This window comes from Salvelinus sp. IW2-2015, linkage group LG14 (assembly GCF_002910315.2).
Source record: "Salvelinus sp. IW2-2015 linkage group LG14, ASM291031v2, whole genome shotgun sequence".
In the NCBI taxonomy this organism is placed as follows: Eukaryota; Metazoa; Chordata; class Actinopteri; order Salmoniformes; family Salmonidae; genus Salvelinus; species Salvelinus sp. IW2-2015.
This window is the reverse complement of record NC_036854.1, coordinates 45,305,292-45,324,279: the sequence shown is the minus strand read 5'-3', so window position 1 is coordinate 45,324,279 and position 18,988 is coordinate 45,305,292. Positions and strand designations below refer to the sequence as shown.

The window sequence follows — 18,988 nt, the reverse complement described above, 5'->3', positions numbered from 1 at the left end:
ACAATATAATTTAAAAACAAAATACCCTTTTCAAACAACTTTCCCATAAATACAGGTATTTTATTAACCAGCACATTTGAGTTCAGCCATAATATTTGTTGTAATATTTGCAATATAAATTACATGTAATACTTTACAGGGGGATGAAATTGAAAAAAGTATATTTTTCAATTAATCGAAAATGAGACATGGCAATCTGCACAAAGGCAAAAAGGCAATTTTTAAACAATGGATGAGCTTTTCTTAGTAATCTACTTGATAACCATTTAGAGTTCAAGTAAAACTTTTGAATAAGTGAAGCTTTTAGAGAGAGGTTTCAAGGTTTTATACTTAATCTCAAAAATCTCAACCCACCCAATTCATATTAATTACATAGGTAGGCACACTTTATCATGTCTGGTTTAACGTCCCGGATAAAGTAAAATATTTTTTTCTCATTTGATTTGAAAAATGAATCATCAGGAGTAGGCAGCGTCATAAGTAAGTGATATGAGTAAGGAGTTAACGGGGCAATTTTCCATAAATAGACAGGCAAAATTGCCCCGTTAACTCCTTAGTCACATCTCTCCATGGTTGCAGGATCTTGTCTGTTTTTACAAGTGTTGTATTGAAATTCACTGTGGGGAACCCATTTATATATTTTGTGATAMAAATACCAAGTAGGTCTACTTCACCGTCAGCCCATGTTATTACTAAATTGCATGGTAAGGTAAAAGTTGTATTTTTTAAAGATCCAATAAGTAATATTTTACACTTATCATAATAGGTTTTAGTCCAGAGAGTCCAGAAAAGTTATTATCTTGCAGGGATCTAGCTTGCGGATTTAATATAAAACTTGAGTCATCGGCATATAGTTGAAGTCAGAAGTTTACATACACTTAGGTTGGAGTCATTAAAAATCGTTTTTCAACKACTCCACACATTTTTTGTTAACAAACTATAGTTTTGGCAAGTCAGTTAGGACATCTACTTTGTGCATGACACAAGTCATTTTTCCAACAATTGTTTACACACGATTATTTCACTTATAATTCACTGTATCACAATTCCAGTGGTCAGAAGTTTAACTACACTAAGTTGACTGTGCCTTTAAACAGCTTGGACAATTCCAGAAAATTATGTCAAGGCTTTAGAAGCTTCCGATAGGCTAATTGACATCATTTGAGTCAATTGGAGGTGTACCTGTGGATGTATTTCAAGGCCTACCTTCAAACTCAGTGCCTCTTTGCGTGACATCATGGAAAAGTCAAAAGAATCAGCCAAAACCTCAGAAAAAAACTGTAGACCTCCACAAGTCTGGTTCATTCTCGGGAGCAATTCCAAACGCCTGAAGGTACCATGTTCATCAGTACAAACAATAGTACGCATGTATAAACACCATGGGACCACCAGCGTCATACCACTCAGGAAGGAGACACGTTCTGTCTCCTAGAGATGAACGTACTTTGGTGCGAAAAATGCAAATCAATCCCAGAATAACAGAAAAAGACCCGTGAAGATGCTGGAAGAAACAGGAACAAAAGTATCTATATCCACAGTAAAACGAGTCCTATATCGACATAACCTGAAAGGCCGCTCAGCAGGAAGAAGCCACTGCTCCAAAACCATCATAAAAAAGCCAGACTACGGTTGCAACTGCACATGGGGACAAAGAAATGGAGAAATGAAGAAATGTCCTCTTGTCTGATGAAACAAAAATGAACTGCTTCGCCATATGTCCAACGTTATGTTTGGAGGAAAAAGAGTGAGGCTTGCAAGCTGAAGGACACCAATCCAACTTTGAAGCATGGGGGTGGCAGCATCATGTTGTGGGGTTGATTTGCTGCAGGAGGGACTGGTGCACTTCACAAATAGATGGCATCATGAGGGAGGAAAATATGTGGATATTTTGAAGCAACATCTCAAGACAGTCAGGAAGTTAAAGCTTGGTTGCAAATGGTCTTCCAAATGGACAATGACCCCATGCATACTTCCAAGGTTGTGGCAAAATGGCTTAAGTACACAAAGTCAAGGTATTAGAGTGGCCATCACAAAGCCCTGACCTCAATCCTATGGAAAATTGTGGGCAGAACTGAAAAAGTGTGTCCGAGCACGGACACAAACTCAGTTACACCAGCTCTGTCAGGAGGAATGGGACAAAATTCACCCAACTTATTGTGGGAGCTTGTGGAATGCTACCCGAAATGTTTGACCCAAGTTAAACAATTCAAAGGCATTGCTACCAAATACTAATTGAGTGTATGTAAACGTCTGACCAACTGGAATGTGATGAAAGAAATAAAAGCTGAAATAAATATTCTCTCTACTATTATCTGACATTTTCACATTCTTAAATAAAGTGGTGATCCTAACTGACATAAGACAGGGAATTTTTACTAGGATTAAATGTTAGGAATTGTGAAAAACTGAGTTTAAATGTATTTGGCTAAGGTGAATGTAAACTTCTGACTTCAACTGTACATGGACACCTTGTTTTTAAGCCTTGGATTCTAATCCTCTAATGTTGTTATTTGATCTGATTTTAATAGCTAGCATTTCGATGGCCATGACGAATAGATATGTGACAGCAGACACCCTTTTTAACTTCTCTTGACATTCAAAACTCTCTGAGAAGTAGCCGCTATGTACTATTTTACACCTGGGGTTGCTATACATTGCCTTTAACCATTTATAAGAGAATCACCGAAATTGAAAAAATCCAGGTATTTATACATATAATCGAGTCTTACTTTATCAAAGGCCTTTTCAAAATCCGCTATAAATATCAGGCCTGGCTTCTTAGTTGTTTCATGATGTTCTTTTACTTCTAGTAGTTGTCATATATATTATCTCCAATTTATCGTCCATGTAAAAAAAAACTGTCTGATCAGTATGAACAATACCTGGTAAACTTTTTAATTCTGAGTGATATGCATTTCGCTTGTATTTTGCATCAACAACATTGAAGTGTAAGAGGCCTCCAGTTTTTAAGATAGACTGGATCTTTTATATTTGCCATCTGGGCTCTTGTTTTAATAATAGTGAAATCAGACCTTCCCGCTGAGTACCTGACAGACTACCATTTCTATAGGAGTAGTTAAAACAAGCTAACAATGGAGCTTTAAGTATATAAAAAAAAGGCCATAATACCTCTACCGGTATGCCATCAAGCCCTGGGTTTTTTTCAGACTGAAAGGATTTAATAGCCTCAAAGTTATTCCTCTGTAATTTTAAGGTGTTTTAGCAAAGTACATAATAAACTCTTCTCAATTAATATGTGGCCAATCTCTTCCATCCCACAGACCTGTTGGCATAGCAGGAAATTCAAGTCACTGGCAACCAAGAGATTATGAGTTTAAATCCCAGATGAAATGTTTTGTGCTCACGATGAAGAATCTTAAAAGAATGTTACTTTTGACCAAAAGTTTCAAGTTCACTCAACAAGTCGTTAAATATAAATTTCCAGCTTCACTTACTAACTAGGTTGAAGTAACTTTAGATTAAGTTTCCTGCAACAACAGGGTGATCAAATTAAGATCTGTATTGTTGGGAGTGTCATCATATAGGTAATATGCACATCCAAATCCCTAACTTTTCTACCAGATCTGGGCCAAACAGGTACACTACTTTGTATAGAATGAGTGTACAAAACATGAAGAACACCTGCTCTTCCATGACATAGACTGACCAGGTAAATCCAGGTGAAAGTTATGATCCCTTATTGATGCCACTTGTTAAATCCACTTCAATCAGTGTAGATGAAGGGGATGAGACAGATTAAATAAGTATTTTTTAAGCCTTGAGACAATTGAGACATGGATTGTGTATGTTTCCATTCAGAGGGTGAATGGGCAGACAATACGTAAGTGCCTTTAAAAGGGTATGGTAGTAAGTGCCAGGCACACCGGTTTGTGTCAAGAACTGCAATGCTGCTGGGTTTTTCAGACTCAACAGTTTCCCGTGTGTATCAAGAATGGTCCACCACCCAAAGGACATCCAGCCAACTTGACACAACTGTGGGAAGCATTGGAGTCAACATGGTCCAGCATCCCTGTGGAATGCTTTCGACACCTTGTAGAGTCCATGCCCCTAKGAAGTGAGGCTGGGGGCGAAACTCAATCGTATTTCTTAATGTTTTGTGCACTCAATGTATATTGAATGTGGGGGTTTTTCTTTGTATTTTATAAGTGCAGTGATTCCCATCGACTCACTTCATGAACTGCCTTAAAACATTAAACTGTTCTCCCCCAGTGGTCTCAATGAATCATTAGGAGTATGTTAGGACTGAACCTGTCCTTTTCTCTTGTCTTGTAGCTGCACACTGACCTGGATAAGGGCGAGAGCGCAGTGAAGTACACTCTCATGGGAGAAGGGGCCGGCTCCATTTTCACCATTGATGCAACGACCGGGGACATCCATGCCTTAAGAAGCCTTGACAGGGAGGTGAAGCCTTACTATACCCTTCGCGCCCAGGCTGTCGATATRGACACAAACAGGCCCCTGGAGCCCGAATCACAGTTTGTGATCAAAGTCCAGGACATCAACGACAATGAGCCGAAGTTTCTGGAAGGCCCGTACACAGCTAGTGTCCCTGAGATGTCACCTGTAGGTAAGAAAAAATATCAGAAAATACTTTGTGTGGCCTATTCCCTTTATAGTGCACTTCTTTCAACCAGAGACCTATGGGCTCTGGTCAAAAGTAGTACACTATGAAGAGAATAGGGTGCCATTTGGAACGCAAACAAAATATCACAAAATACTTAATTTACTGTAACTGCTATAACTCTCCAGGGTACGTGGGACGGTAGCGTCCCACCTGACCAACATCCAGTGAAATTGCAGAGTGCCAAATTCAAAAACACAAATATTGATTATAAACATTCAGAAAACATACAAGTGTTATACATAGGTTTAATGATTAACTTCTTGTGAATCCAACCACGGTGTCAGATTTCAAAAAGGCCTTACTGCGAAAGCATACCATGCGATTATTTGAGGACATAGCCCAGCAGACAAATCATTACAAACAGTAACCAGCCAAGTAGAAGAGTTACACAAGTCAGAAATAGAGATAAAAATAATCACTTACCTTTGATTATCTTCATATGGTTGCACTCAGAAGACATTCATTTACTCAATAAATGTTTGTTTTGTTCGATAAAGTCTCTCTTTATATCCAAAAACCTCAGTTTTGTTTGCGCGTTTTCTTCAGTAATCCACAGGCTCAAACGCAGTCACAACAGGCAGACAAAACATCTAAATTGTATCCGTAAAGTTCATAGAAACATGTCAAATGATGTTAATATTCAATCCACAGGTTGTTTTTTGCCTAAATAATCGATAATATTTAAACCGGACAATAACGTCGTCAATATAAAAGGTAATAAAGAAAGGCGCGCTCTCGGGATTGCGCATGAAAACAGACACTGTAGGGTTCAGTCATTCAGACTGGTCTTACTCCCTCATTTTTCATTTTCTAAAGACTGTTGACATCTAGTGGAAGGCACAGGAACTGCAATTTGAGTAACCGTTTTGGAAACTTTAGAGTGTTTTCTATCCCAATCTACCAATAATATGCATATCCTAGCTTCTGGGCCTTAGTAGCAGGCAGTTTACTTTGGGCACGCTTTTCATCCGGAGGTGAAATAATGCCCCCTACCCGAAGAGAAGATAACTTGTCATAGGAAAATAGATGCATTTCTTAGAATGAACAACACTGTATTGTACTGAGTTTATATCGAGACATAGCAAAAAAAATTACCATAAGAAAGGAGTTTTATAATCACAGGTAAACAGGAGGGAGATAGAGAACAGATTTTGATGTTTCTGTGAGCAAGCCAGTTTTGCACAATGTGCCTGAGTACATTGCCGATCGAGCCTTGTCTTTATGATGTCTCCCCCATGGAAGGAGATCAAGGTAATTCACTTTGGGATTGGCTCCCTTGATCTGAATTGCTATGAAGCTCTGCGAAGAGAACAGCAAATCAGATCTCTACAGTGCTCTGATAGAAATGTTTGAATGGAGCCGGTACAGTCAATGTACAGGTAAATGCCAAAAAGGAAACACCGACATAAAGTGTCTTAATCGGGCATTGGGCCACACGAGCCACCATAACAGCTTAAATGTGCCTTGGCATAGATTCTACAAGTGTATGGACCTCATTCGGAGGCGTGTGAGTGATATCATTCTCCCACGAGAAATTACATCAATTGGTGTTTGTTGATGGTGGGTTTAAAACACTGTTTCAGGTGCCACTCCAGAATCTCCCATAAGTGTTCAATTGGTTGAGATCTGGTGACTGACTGACTGAATGACACCTGACTGACAACCACACACACACACACACACACACACACACACACACACAACACACACACACACACACACACACACACACACACACACACACACACACACACACACAGTCTTGTACAGCTAACCTGTGTGGACATAACAATTCAGTCCCATTCAAAAATCCTATTTTCCCTAACCCCTAACCCCTAACCTAACCCTAATCCTAACCCGTACTCTTACCCTAACCCTAACCCTAACCCTAACCCAAAAACCTAAACTTTATCCTAACCCTAAACCTAAACCTAGCTCCTAACCCTAACCCTACAACTAACCCTAGCTCCTAACCTTAATATTTAACTTAATTCTAACCCTAACACTAATTCTAACCTTAACCCTAAACCCCCTAGAAATAGCATTGACCTTGTGGGGACTTAACAAAATGTCCCCAGTTGGTCAATTTTTACTTTGTTTACTATTCTTGTAGGGACTTCTGGTCCCCCACAAGAATAGTTAAACACGTCCACACACACACACACACACACACACACACACACACAACACACACACACACCACACACACACACACACACACAACACCACACACACACACACACCGACACAACACACACACACACACACATTTTAACCCCCCTATGCTCCTTGAGACCCCCCTTTCAAAGTCACTGAGATCCTTCTTCGAGCGCATGGTAGCCAAAAAAATTGTCAACTGGGCATTTTTATACATGAACCTAAGCATGATGGGATGACAATTGCTTAAGTAACTTAGGAACCATACGTATGTGGATGCAATTACTTTCAATATACTTTGCATGGTGGTGTAAAGTACTACTTAAGTCGTTTTTCGGGTATATGTAATTTACTATTTCTATTTTGACAGCTTTTACTTGTACTTCACTACATTCCTAAAGAAAATAACGTACTTTTTATTCCATACAGTGCCTTGCAAAAGTATTTCACCCCCCTTCGAATTTTTCCACTTTTGTTTCATTACAACCTGTAATTTAAATAGATTTTAATTTGGATTTCATGTAATGGACATACACAAAATACGTCAAAATGGTGAAGTGAAATGAAAAAAATTACTAACTGAAAAGTGGTGCGTGCATATATATTCACCCTCTTTGCTATGAAGCCCCTAAATAAGATCTGGTTCAACCAATTACCTGTCCACAAATACCACCGAAGGTGGCTCCCCTTCCTGTCGGGTGGCGCTCGGTGGTCGTCGTCGCGCGTCTACTATCTGCCACCGATCCCTTTTTCCTTTCCGTTTGTTTTCTGTCTAATTGTTTCACCTGTTCCTTGTTGGGGGTTTGGGATGGGTGTTATTTAAGTTTGTTTTGCCCGCTGGTGTTTATGCAGGCTTGTTGGTTGTTACGTTTGGTGATGATCGTGTTTGTTTTGGTTTTCGCTGTCCAGTGTTTGTAACGAGGTTTGGGGTTTGTTTAGCGCCAGTGTTTTGGGCATCACCCATGTTTTGGACCTTTACGTTTTGAAGGACATTAAATCGTTTTCACGTTAATTTCGCTCTCTGCATTTGACTCCTCACTCATTTCACTCCACCGTCGTTACAGAAGCCCGCACCACCAGATGGAGTCAGCAGGAGCAGCGACCACCCCTCTCCCCATGATGGAGGAGAGAGTCCTTCATCATACGTCCATCCTCCATCGCATTGGATCAGCAATGGATCAGATGATGGAGAGCATGGACCTTGGGAGAGGAGTGGTCTCCCTACTACCCCACCTACCCTCCCACCAGCAACTCTACCATCTCCTCCAGCGGGATCCGGTGCCAGCGCTCTGCGCATCACGCCTCCGAGGGAGTACGATGGAGCAGCGGCAGGGTGCCAGGGATTTCTGCTACAACTTTCTCTACCTGGCCACCGTTCGGCCTGCTCCCCAGACGAGGAGAGCGTGAGTGTCCTCGTCTCCTGCCTGACGGGTAGTTCCCTGGAGTGGGCCAACGGCGTCTGGAACGGGCCCGACTCAGCGAGGGTCACTACCTGGAGTTCACCCGCCGTTTCCGGGCTGTGTTCGATCATCCCCGGAGGGCCGAGCGCGGGTGAAAGGTTGTTCCATCTCCGGCAGGGACGAGGAGCGCGCAGCACTTTGCGGTGGACTTCCGGACTTTGGCCGCTGGAGCAGGGTGGAACGACAGGCCCTGATAGACCATTACAGGTGTAGCCTAAGAGAGGACGTCCGCAGGGAGCTGGCTTGTCGGGACACTACGCTCAGCTTGGATGAGCTGATCGACATGTCTATCCGGCTAGACCATCTGCTGGCTGCTCGCGGACGTTCTGAAAGGGTCCTGTCAGTTCCACCTCCTGCCCCCCCCCCCGCTCCCATTCCTATGGAGCTAGGAGGGGCTGCGTCTAGGGAGACAGGAGGAGAGGCTCCTCCTGTACCCAGTGTGGCCGGAGGCACACTTCCGGTCGGTGCTGGAGGAGTCCACTGGGAGTCGAGAGGGCAGGCAGAACATCCTCGTCACCCCAGGTGAGTCAGCACCACACTCTCCCAGAGCTTCTTGTTGGTCACATGTTTTTTTAATCTGTTTTCTGAGGTTTTTCCCCTCTCTCCAGCATAAGGCGCTAGTCGAATCAGGCGCAGCGGGGAATTTTATAGATCGCGGACTCGCCCAGAGGTTGAGGATTCCGTTAGTTAAGGTAGACCCCCCTCCCCGTGCACTCTTTAGATAGTCGACCGTTAGGTCAGGGTTGGTCAGGGAGGCCACGATTCCTCTGAGAGTGATTACGCAGGGGAATCATAAGGAGCGGATTAGTCTGTTCCTTATCGATTCACCTGCGTTTCCCGTGGTGCTGGAGTCCCTGCTGGCTATTCACAATCCTACTATGTCGTGGAGACAGGGAGCTCTCCAGGGGTGTCCTGATGAGTGTTCAGGCAGGTGTTTAGGAGTTTCCATCGGTGCGACAACGGTGGAGAGTTCAGACCAGGTTTCCACCGTGCGCATTACTGCTAGGTATGCCGATTTGGCTATCGCCTTCAGTAAGAGGAAGGCGACCCTATTACCACCCATCGACAGGGGGATTGCGTGATAAACCTCCAGGTAAACGCTGCACTCCCCAGGAGTCACGTGTATCCGTTCCCAGGAGGAGACGTTGGCTATGGAGACATATGTCACGGAGGCTCTGAACAGGGGTACATTCGGCCCTCCATGTCACCCGTCTCCTCGAGTTTCTTTCTTGTGAAGAAAAAGAAGGGTGGTTTGCGTCCGTGTATTGATTATCGAGGTCTAAATTCCATCACTGTGGGTTTTAGTTACCCACTACCTATCATCGCTACGGCGGTGGAATCATTTCACGGGGCGCGATTCTTCACGAAACTGGACCTCAGGAGCGCATATAATCTGGTGCGTATTCGGGAGGGAGATGAGTGGAAAACCGCGTTTAGTACCATATCTGGCCATTATGAGTACCTCATCATGCCGTACGGGTTATAGAATGCTCCAGCCATCTTTCAATCCTTCGTTGATGAGATTCTCAGAGACCTGCACGGACAGGGTGTAGTGGTGTATATTGARGACATCTTGATCTACTCCGCTACACTCGCCGAGCATGTGTCTCTGGTGCGCAAGGTTCTTGGGCGACTGCTGGAGCATGACCTGTACGTGAAGGCAGAGAAATGTGAGTTTTCCAAACGAGCCGTTTCCTTCCTGGGTTATCGCATTTCCACCTCGGGGGTGGTATTGGAGGGTGACCGCGTCAAGGCCGTGCGTAATTGGCCGACTCCGACCACGGTAAAGGAGGTGCAGCGGTTCTTAGGGTTTGCCTATTACTACCGGAGGTTTATCCGGGGTTTTGGCCAGGTGGCGGCCCCTATTACCTCACTGCTGAAGGGGGGGCCGGTGCGCTTGCAGTGGTCAGCAGAGGCGGACGGAGCTTTCCGTCGTTTGAAGGCGCTGTTCACCGATGCGCCAGTGTTGGCGCATCCTGACCCTTCTTTGGCGTTCATAGTTGAGGTGGACGCATCCAAGGCTTGGGTTGGAGCTGTGCTCTCCCAGCGCTCGGGTACGCCACCGAAGCTCCGCCCCTGTGCCTTTTTTTCGAAGAAGCTCGGGCCAGCGGAGCGGAATTATGATGTGGGGGATAGGGAGTTGTTGGCCATGGTTAAGGCTCTGAAGGTGTGGAGACACTGGCTTGAGGGGGCTAAGCACCCTTTCCTCATCTGGACTGACCACCGTAACCTGGAATATATCCGATCAGCTAGGAGACTGAATCCTCGTCAGGCAAGGTGGGCCATGTATTTCARCCGATTTCGTTTTACGATCTCGTATCGACCAGGTTCCCTCAATACAAAGGCCGACACGCTGTCCCGCCTATACGACACTGATGACCGGTCCATTGATCCTACTCCCATCATTCCGGCTGCCAAGCTGGTAGCACCGGTAGTATGGGAGGTGGACGCGGACATCGAGCGGGCACTAAGGGAGGAACCTGCGCCTCCACATTGCCCGGAGGGTCGTAGGTACGTGCCGCTCGCTGTTCGTGATCAATTGATTCGATGGGCTCATAGTCTACCCTCGTCAGGTCACCTGGGTAGGACGGTGCAAAGTCTTAGAAGGTAGTACTGGTGGCCTACCTTGGTGAGAGACGTGCGATTCTATGTCTCCTCCTGTTCGGTGTGCGCCCAGAGTAAGGCTCCTAGGCATTTGCCACGAGGGAAATTACAARCCCTCCCCGTTCCACAACGGCCGTGGTCCCATCTATCGGTGGATTTTCTTACTGATCTTCCCCTGTCTCAGGGGAACACGACGATCCTGGTCGTTGTGGATCGGTTCTCTAAGTCCTGCCATCTTATCCCGTTGCCCGGTCTCCCTACGGCCCTGCAGACTGCGGAGGCACTATTCACCCATGTCTTCCGGCACTACGGGATGCCTGAGGATATTGTTTCTGATCGGGGTCCCCAGTTCACGTCCAGAGTATGGAAGGCATTTATGGAGCGTCTGGGGGTCTCGGTCAGCCTGACCTCGGGTTATCACCCGGAGAGTAATGGGCAGGTGGAGAGAGTGAACCAGGAAGTGGGTAGGTTTCTGCGGACGTATTGCCAGGACCGGCCAGGGGAGTGGGCAAGATACATCCCCTGGGCAGAAATGGCCCAGAACTCACTAAGCCAATCCTCTACCAACATGTCACCATTTGAGTGTGTGTTGGGGTACCAGCCGGATCTGGCACCATGGCATCAYAGCRAGACCGAGGCTCCTGCGGTGGAGGAGTGGGTGCAGCGCTCTGAAGAGACCTGGAGAGCCGTCCAGGAGTCATTGCGTCAGGCGAGTGGACGACAGAAGAAAAGCGCTGACCGTCACCGCAGTGAGGCCCCCGTGTTTGCACCGGGGGACAGGGTCTGGCTCTCGACCCGAAACCTTCCCCTCCGCCTGCCCTGCCGGAAGCTGGGTCCGCAGTGTGTTGGGCCATTTAAAGTCCTGAGGAGAATAAACGAGGCGTGTTATCGATTGTTACTCCCTTCGTATTATCGTATTAACCCCTCGTTTCATGTGTCTCTCCTCAGGCCGGTGGTAGCTGGTCCCATGCAGGAAGGTGAGGTTCCGGAGGTCCCTCCGCCCCCTCTGGACATCGAGGGGTCCCCGGCGTACACGATACGGTCCATTCTGGACTCCAGACGCCGGGTGAGGGGCCTGCAGTACCTCGTGGACTGGGAGGGGTACGGGCCGGAGGAGAGATGCTGGGTCCCGGTGGGGGATATATTGGATCCAACTATACTAAGGGAATTCCATCGCCTCCATCCGGATCGCCCTGCACCTCGCCCCCGGGTCGTCCCCGAGGCCGGTGTCGGCYCGCTGCGGGAGCCGCGTGTCAGGGAGGGGTACTGTCACGAATACCACCGAAGGTGGCTCCCTTTCCTGTTCGGGTGGCGCTCGGTGGTCGTCGTCGCCGGTCTACTATCTGCCACCGATCCCTTTTTCCTTTTCGTTTGTTTCTGTCTAATTGTTTTCACCTGTTCCTTGTTGGGGTTTTGGGATGGGTGTTATTTAAGTTAGTTTTGCCCGCTGGTGTTTGTGCAGGCTTGTTGGTTGTTACGTTTGGTGATGTATCGTGTTTGTTTTGGGTTTTCGCTGTCCAGTGTTTGTAACGAGGTTTGGGGTTTGTTTAGCGCCAGTGTTTTGGGCATTCACCCATGTTTTGGACCTGTTACGTTTTGAAGGACATTAAAGCGTTTTCCCATTCATTTCGCTCTCTGCATTTGAATCCTCACTCATTTCACTCACCCGTCGTTACATTACATTCAGAAGTCACATAATTAGTTAAATAAAGTCCACCTGTGTGCAATCTAAGTGTCACATGATCTCAGTATATATAAACCTGTTCTGAAAGGCCCCAGAGTCTGCAACACCACTAAGCAAGGGCCAACACCAAGCAAGTGGCACTATGAAGACCAAGGAGCTCTCCAAACAGGTCAGGGACAAAGTTGTGGAGAAGTACAGATCAGGGTTAGGTTATAAAAACATATCCAAAACTTTGAACATCCCAGGGAGCACCATTAAATCCATTATTAAAACATGGAAAGAATATGGCACCGCAACAAACCTGCCAAGAGAGGGCCGCCCAGCAAAACTCAAAGACCAGGCAAGGAGGGCAATAATCAGAGAGGCAACAAAGAGACCAAAGATAACCCTGAAGGAGCTGCAAAGCTCCACAGCGGAGATTGGAGTATCTGTCCATAGGACCACTAAGTCGTACACTCCACAGAGCTGGGCTTTATGGAAGAGTGGCCAGAAGAAAGCCATTGCTTAAAGAAAAAAATAAGCAATCACGTTTGTGTCACATCTGCTCCTGTCACGCCATCTAGTGCTCATCCGGTGTCTCCTTGAGCTGCCGCCACTCCCCCAGTGCTCTCTCCCTCTGTGTGTGTGTGTGATTGTGTTGGCAGAGACAGGTGTGCTGGAGTCAGAGCAGATCCCCACCAGCTGCAACCTGTTCCATAATCAAGACCTCTACAAATACTCAGTCCTGCCACTTCCACACTGCCAGATTGTAATCTCTGCCCAGTCAGTCCATGATTCTAGACGTTTGTTCCAGTTGTGCCTGGTTTCCCTTGCCTGACTCTGTTTTCCTCTCCACTACAGTTCTGCCTGCTCTGACTCTGGTCCCTGTCTCCAGTCCGACATCTCGTCAGTCATGCTACTCTGTTCTGGATTCTACGRTCCCTCCGGACCTGCTTACCCTGTCCCCACACTTCTCGCTCCAGCCCCAGCCTCTGCACCTGGTTTCCAGCAACCTGCCTGAGCTTCCCCTGGCCTGCACTCAATCAAAAAATACCTTGGTTAACTCATCCCAGTCTCCTTGTCTGAGTGTGCTCCGCGTGACAGTTTGGTGTTTGCCAAAAGYRATGTGGCAGAGTCCCCAAACATATGGAAGAATGGACTCCGGTCAGATGAGACTAAAATGTATATTTTTGGCCATCAAGGAAAATGCAATGTCTGGTACAAACCCAACACCTCTCGTCACTCCCAGAACACCATCAGTGAAGTGAATGGTGGTAGAATCATGTTGTGGGGATGTTTTTCATCGGCAGGGACTTGGAAACTGGTCAGAATTGAAGGAATGATGGATGGCGCTAAAAACAGGGGCATTTCTGAAGGAAACCTGTTTCAGTCTTCCAGATATTTCAGACTGGGACGAAGGTTCACCTTCCAGCAGGACAATGACCTTAAGCATACTGCTAAAGCAAAACTCGAGTGGTTTAAGGGGAAACATTTAAATGTCTTGGAATGGCCTAGTCAAAGCCCAGACCTCAATCGAATCTGTGGATTCTGTGGAATGACTTAAAGATTGCTGTACACCAGCGGAACCCATCCAACTTGAAGGAGCTGTAGCAGTTTTGCCTTGAAGAATGAGCAAAAATCCCAGTGGCTGGATGTGCCAAACTTATAGAGACATACCCCAAGAGACTTGCAGCTGTAATTGCTGCAAAAGGTGGCTCTACAAAGTATTGATTTTTGGGGGGGCGGTGAACTGCCTTTTTCAGGAGCAGAACAGTCACAGTTATGCATGCTCAAGTTTTCAGTATTTTTTCATTAATTCTTGTATATATAAAATATTTTGCATCTTCAAAGTGGTAGGCATGTTGTGTAAATCAAATGATACAAACCCCCCAAAAATCTATTTTAATTCCAGGTTCTAAGGCAACAAAATAGGAAAAATGCCAAGGGGGGTGAATACTTTTGCAAGCCACTGTACAATTTCCCTGACACCCAAAAGTACTTGTTTCACTTTGAATGCATAGCAGGACAGAAAATGGTCCAGTTCACATACTTATCAAGAGAACAACCCTCGTCATCCCTACTGCCTCTGATCTGGCGAACTTTGTAAATTATTTCTGAGTGTTGGAGTGTACATTTAAAAAACATGAAAATCTGGTTGGCTTGATATTACTTTTGATACTTAAGAATATTTTAGCAATTACATTGACTTTTTATACTTAAGWATATTTAAAACCAAATACTTTTAGACTTTTACTCAAGTAGTATTTTACTGGGTTACTTTCACTTTTACTTGACTRATTTTCTATTAAGGTATTTTTACTTTTACTCAGGTATGACAAGTGGGTACTTTTTCCACCACTGCTTTGCATCCCTCATTTACTCAAGAGTTTCCTTTATTTTGGCAGTTACCTGTACACTCCCCACACAAACTGGGCTCTAAATCCGCATGGTCCCTTTCAAGCTGATCGAAAACATGGTTCATTCTACAACTCACTGCAGGGAAACAAAGATGGAAGGCACTGAAGCAGACTTTAGTCTCTGTGTGTTGTGTGTGTTTTTTGAGAATTTAYGACCTGCCTGCGAAATAACTATTTCCTTTAAAGATGCAATATGTAACTTTTTGGGCAACCCAACCAAATTCACATACAAAATGTGTGTCATAGTTCTGTCATTCTCATTAAAAGCAGTTTCAGTTTTGTACACCAGCTTTAAACAGCTGAAAATACAATATTTGGGCWAATTGAAAATACATTTCACAGCGGTTTAGATGGTACAAGGATTCTCTACACTATACATTGCTTGCTTTGTCACAAACTGAAATTAGGTGAACTATTCAAACGTTGCACCTTTAAACGAGGGATTGAGCACGCTTTAGAAATAATTATTATTTTCAGATTATTCTGCAGTCACTGTTGACAATTTAGCGACTTTGTCCTATATTTAGCGAGTTCAACTACTTTTCAGGCTGCCTTTGGGGAGTTTTGAKACAGAGGGTTTCTATGGTTTGATAGCATTTAGCAACTTTTCCCACTCAGTTCTGATGCAAACAAGAGTGGGAGAAGCTGTCTGAGCAACAGAAATCACAGCAACAGGGCACACACAGGCAGAGAAGAACAAGGGAAGGGGGTGTAAAGGTGTCATGTAAAAATCTTCCAAGTGTGAAATAGTTCAAAATCGTTTTGATTGTGTTCTGATTGTGATGTCATGCTGTTCCCAGTTCAATAATTGCACGTGCATCTCTTTATATGGAAGGCTGAGCTCATGCGGCTGTTTCTCTCACATCCTCCCTCCAGCTCAAAAACTATGGACACGAGCATTTGCTTCATACATCTGCCAATTAATGGTGGCCAGGACTATTGAAGCTTGTATCAGAAGCTTGTTGAGACGTGAGATCAGCATATAAATACCAGGATTTGCAAGTCAAAGTGCTGAGGGTTGATGTGAGGAGAGATTATTTGCGATTGCAAAGACTTGGGTGCTACGTTTTCGATTGACAGTGCATATATATATATTTGTTTGTTTGTTTGTTAGTTAGCTAGCTAGCTGTACAAACAAGTTAAAACTGCACGCCTCTGAGAACAAGCCATCTCAACCAGTTTACAGCTAATTATGCTCATTAGCTAGCTAAATCAAGGGCGAGGGGGTGTGAGAAAAATCTGCACGAGCACAGACATCCACACAGACCCACATGCAATTATTGAGTGGGAACTTTTTTACGCTGTGAAAGTTTTTACAACATGAGTTCACAATCACAACACAATCAGAACGATTGGGAACTCTTTCACTCTTGGAAGATTTTTACATTACATGCGGATGGAGAGGGAGCAAAAACGCTATSTCGGGGACAGCAGCTGTGAGTGCGGCGACACGTGATCTAGCGACTTCTAGTGACAAATCAAGTAGCCGTTTGCGGATCTCCGTGAAAAGCAGTTGGCAACACTGTCTGCAGTGTGTGTGATAAATGGTTCAATAGGGTGTTTATGGAGCGTGTGCCTGAGAAAAATAGGAATCACTGCTAATTACATTAATGAAATGAATGGAACTGATAGGCCTTCCTTAGGGAAATGGGTGTGGATTCAAAACACCAATTAAAACTGTAGTTTTATTTTCAAAGAATATTAAGGAACTGGAATGAGCCAAGTTAAAAAGTGGTGCATAGCTTTGTTTAGCTATTATTAATGCATTTTAAACCAAGCACTCGTATTTGAAAGCTTTATGGAAATAGAGGTGTTTCTTAAAGGATTGCATCACTAAAACGCACAAGCAAAAACATGATTACAGCACATGCTGATAAACCAGCACAAACTGCCTAGTTGTAAATGAGTGATTAACCATTAGCATTGGCATAGCAGTAATAGAGTGTGTAGAGCATCTCAGCTACATTCTACCCGGATAGGTGGTGCAGGGCTTAATCTCTCTCACCTAATGTTTTAATACAATTGTTACCATCTGCTCACGGCGCAAAGCCTGTTTAATAAAGGCTTGTTACAGCCAACTAAAAGATTAGCATGTGTCAATGGCCATTTGTGCATGTAACTTCTCTTGGATGTCCACCAAGCAGACTGTACAGTCCCAGCCTGTACATATGGAATAAAACAGATACATCTAATTTGGCCACAGGCGTGGTTTTATTGAGCTTATAGATACAATAATTGGATTTGATGGTAGGTTTACATGCTTCTGTGGAGACGGTGGATAATTGCAATTGGTGTTTTAGATTGAAGCTTCAGTAATTACAGAGGATGAGCCCATACTTCTATAACCAGTAATTACTCTGTTCCTGGTACAGCAGGAAGTTTGGATGGCTGCCATCCTGTTTCATATTCCTGCTGTGCATGGCTCTTTGTTTCCATAATGGAGGCAATGTCTAATGAATGCGTGTCTGAGCAGCCATTTTACCCCTGATGTATGTTTCGGCTAAGCATCCACTTAGCTGCAAATGTATATTTCACATAGTGAATAATTCAACGTTCCAATGCTCCACACTCATCTTCTATCATATCCTCTTCACACTTTAGTCTAAGTGACTCTGTCCCAAATGGTTCCCTATTCGCTACATAGTGCACTACTTTTGACCTGAGCCCTGCTCAAAAGTAGTGCACTTTATAGGGAATAAGAGTGACATTTTGGAGGCATACATGGTGGCACAAGCTACTAAACTGGATGAAAACTATTCCATAAAAAATGACCCCATCTAAATTATATAAATGTATGTGTATGTTTTACAGGGACCTATGTGATGCAGGTGACAGCCACAGATGCAGATGACCCTACCTATGGAAACAGTGCCAGAGTGGTCTACAGCATCCTCCATGGCCAGCCATACTTCTCTGTTGATCCCAAGACAGGTAAATAAGATGGGCAACGTCAGTCAGAAATGGGTCTAATTTGGTACTTGTTGTTACTGTTTACATATTTGTATATGCCATTTAAAGGACACTTTTATCCAAAGAAACTTACAGTTTTATGTACATGTGGTCCTGGGAAGCACCGTGCTACAACTGAGCCACGTAGGACCCATATGTTGGTCGATGTTGAATGCTGTTTTGTTTGGGATTGTGTTAACTATTATCCAGCTTTGTTTGAAATGACAAAAAGGCATGGTAATTATCTGTCAAAAAAAAAAGAATGAGTTTCCAAAAACAGAATGAGTTTCCAAATGCTGTAATAATCGAATAGGTGGGCGTATATTCTAACTCTGAAAATTAGTATTGACAAAGTGTTGTCTTGAATTTAATTATACATTATTGATCCGATTAAACAAATGAGTGAGATATCTTGATTTGATTACATTGTAGCTGGCCAGGGAAATGGATTAGAAACAGTGGCAAGTTTAAGTTCCTTAAGTTCCTTTATGGTGGACCACATTTCCATCCACAGTTTTTAAAGTCACAGTATAAAAAAAAAACAAGACCGCTGTGATGGAAACAGGATGTTTTGGTGCAACTTTATAAATGTCAACAGTTAATCTGTTCATTGGACATGGTGGGATCTTTTTGTATCTGTATAATGAATGTGTGAAATGGCGGTTGAACCGCCTTTATGCTCCATTATTGATATGATAAACTTGTAGTCACGCGATGATATGGTGTATGGTCCTCCCACTATGAAACAATGCCGTTTATTAGGTTACAGATGAAATAAGTTATGATTAACTTCACATGGTGGTGAAAGTGCATAGTGATCTTGATGCTCCTTTCCAATAAATATTGAGGGTCTTATTCTGGTGACATGAMGATCGATGCTTGACTGCCATTTGGCCCCCCAAAATATTCTCGCTCTTATCCATAATAATCTCATCATGCACACTAGCCTATCTGCAGCCAACCTGGTCTCGTAAAGTAGAGGTACAATAGTAAATATAAATTCTTGACATTCAAGTTAGTATGATATGTTACATTCGGTATAGTTACTTAATGCGGGGTGGGTGGATGTATAAGCCAAATATCTAGCAACCCA

The 18,988-nt window shown here is 44.2% G+C and overlaps 1 protein-coding gene across 1 annotated transcript in view; it reads left to right on the top strand.

Moving 5' to 3' along the window:
- The window catches only part of LOC111973606 (cadherin-12-like), a 213,753-nt gene that overhangs the window by 114,537 nt on the left and 80,228 nt on the right, over positions 1–18,988 (top strand). Inside the window, exons 3-4 of the mRNA XM_024000989.2 lie at positions 4,294–4,588; positions 17,758–17,877. Of these exons, the coding sequence (XP_023856757.1) occupies positions 4,294–4,588; positions 17,758–17,877 (415 nt within the window). The remainder of the gene's footprint in view (positions 1–4,293; positions 4,589–17,757; positions 17,878–18,988) is intronic.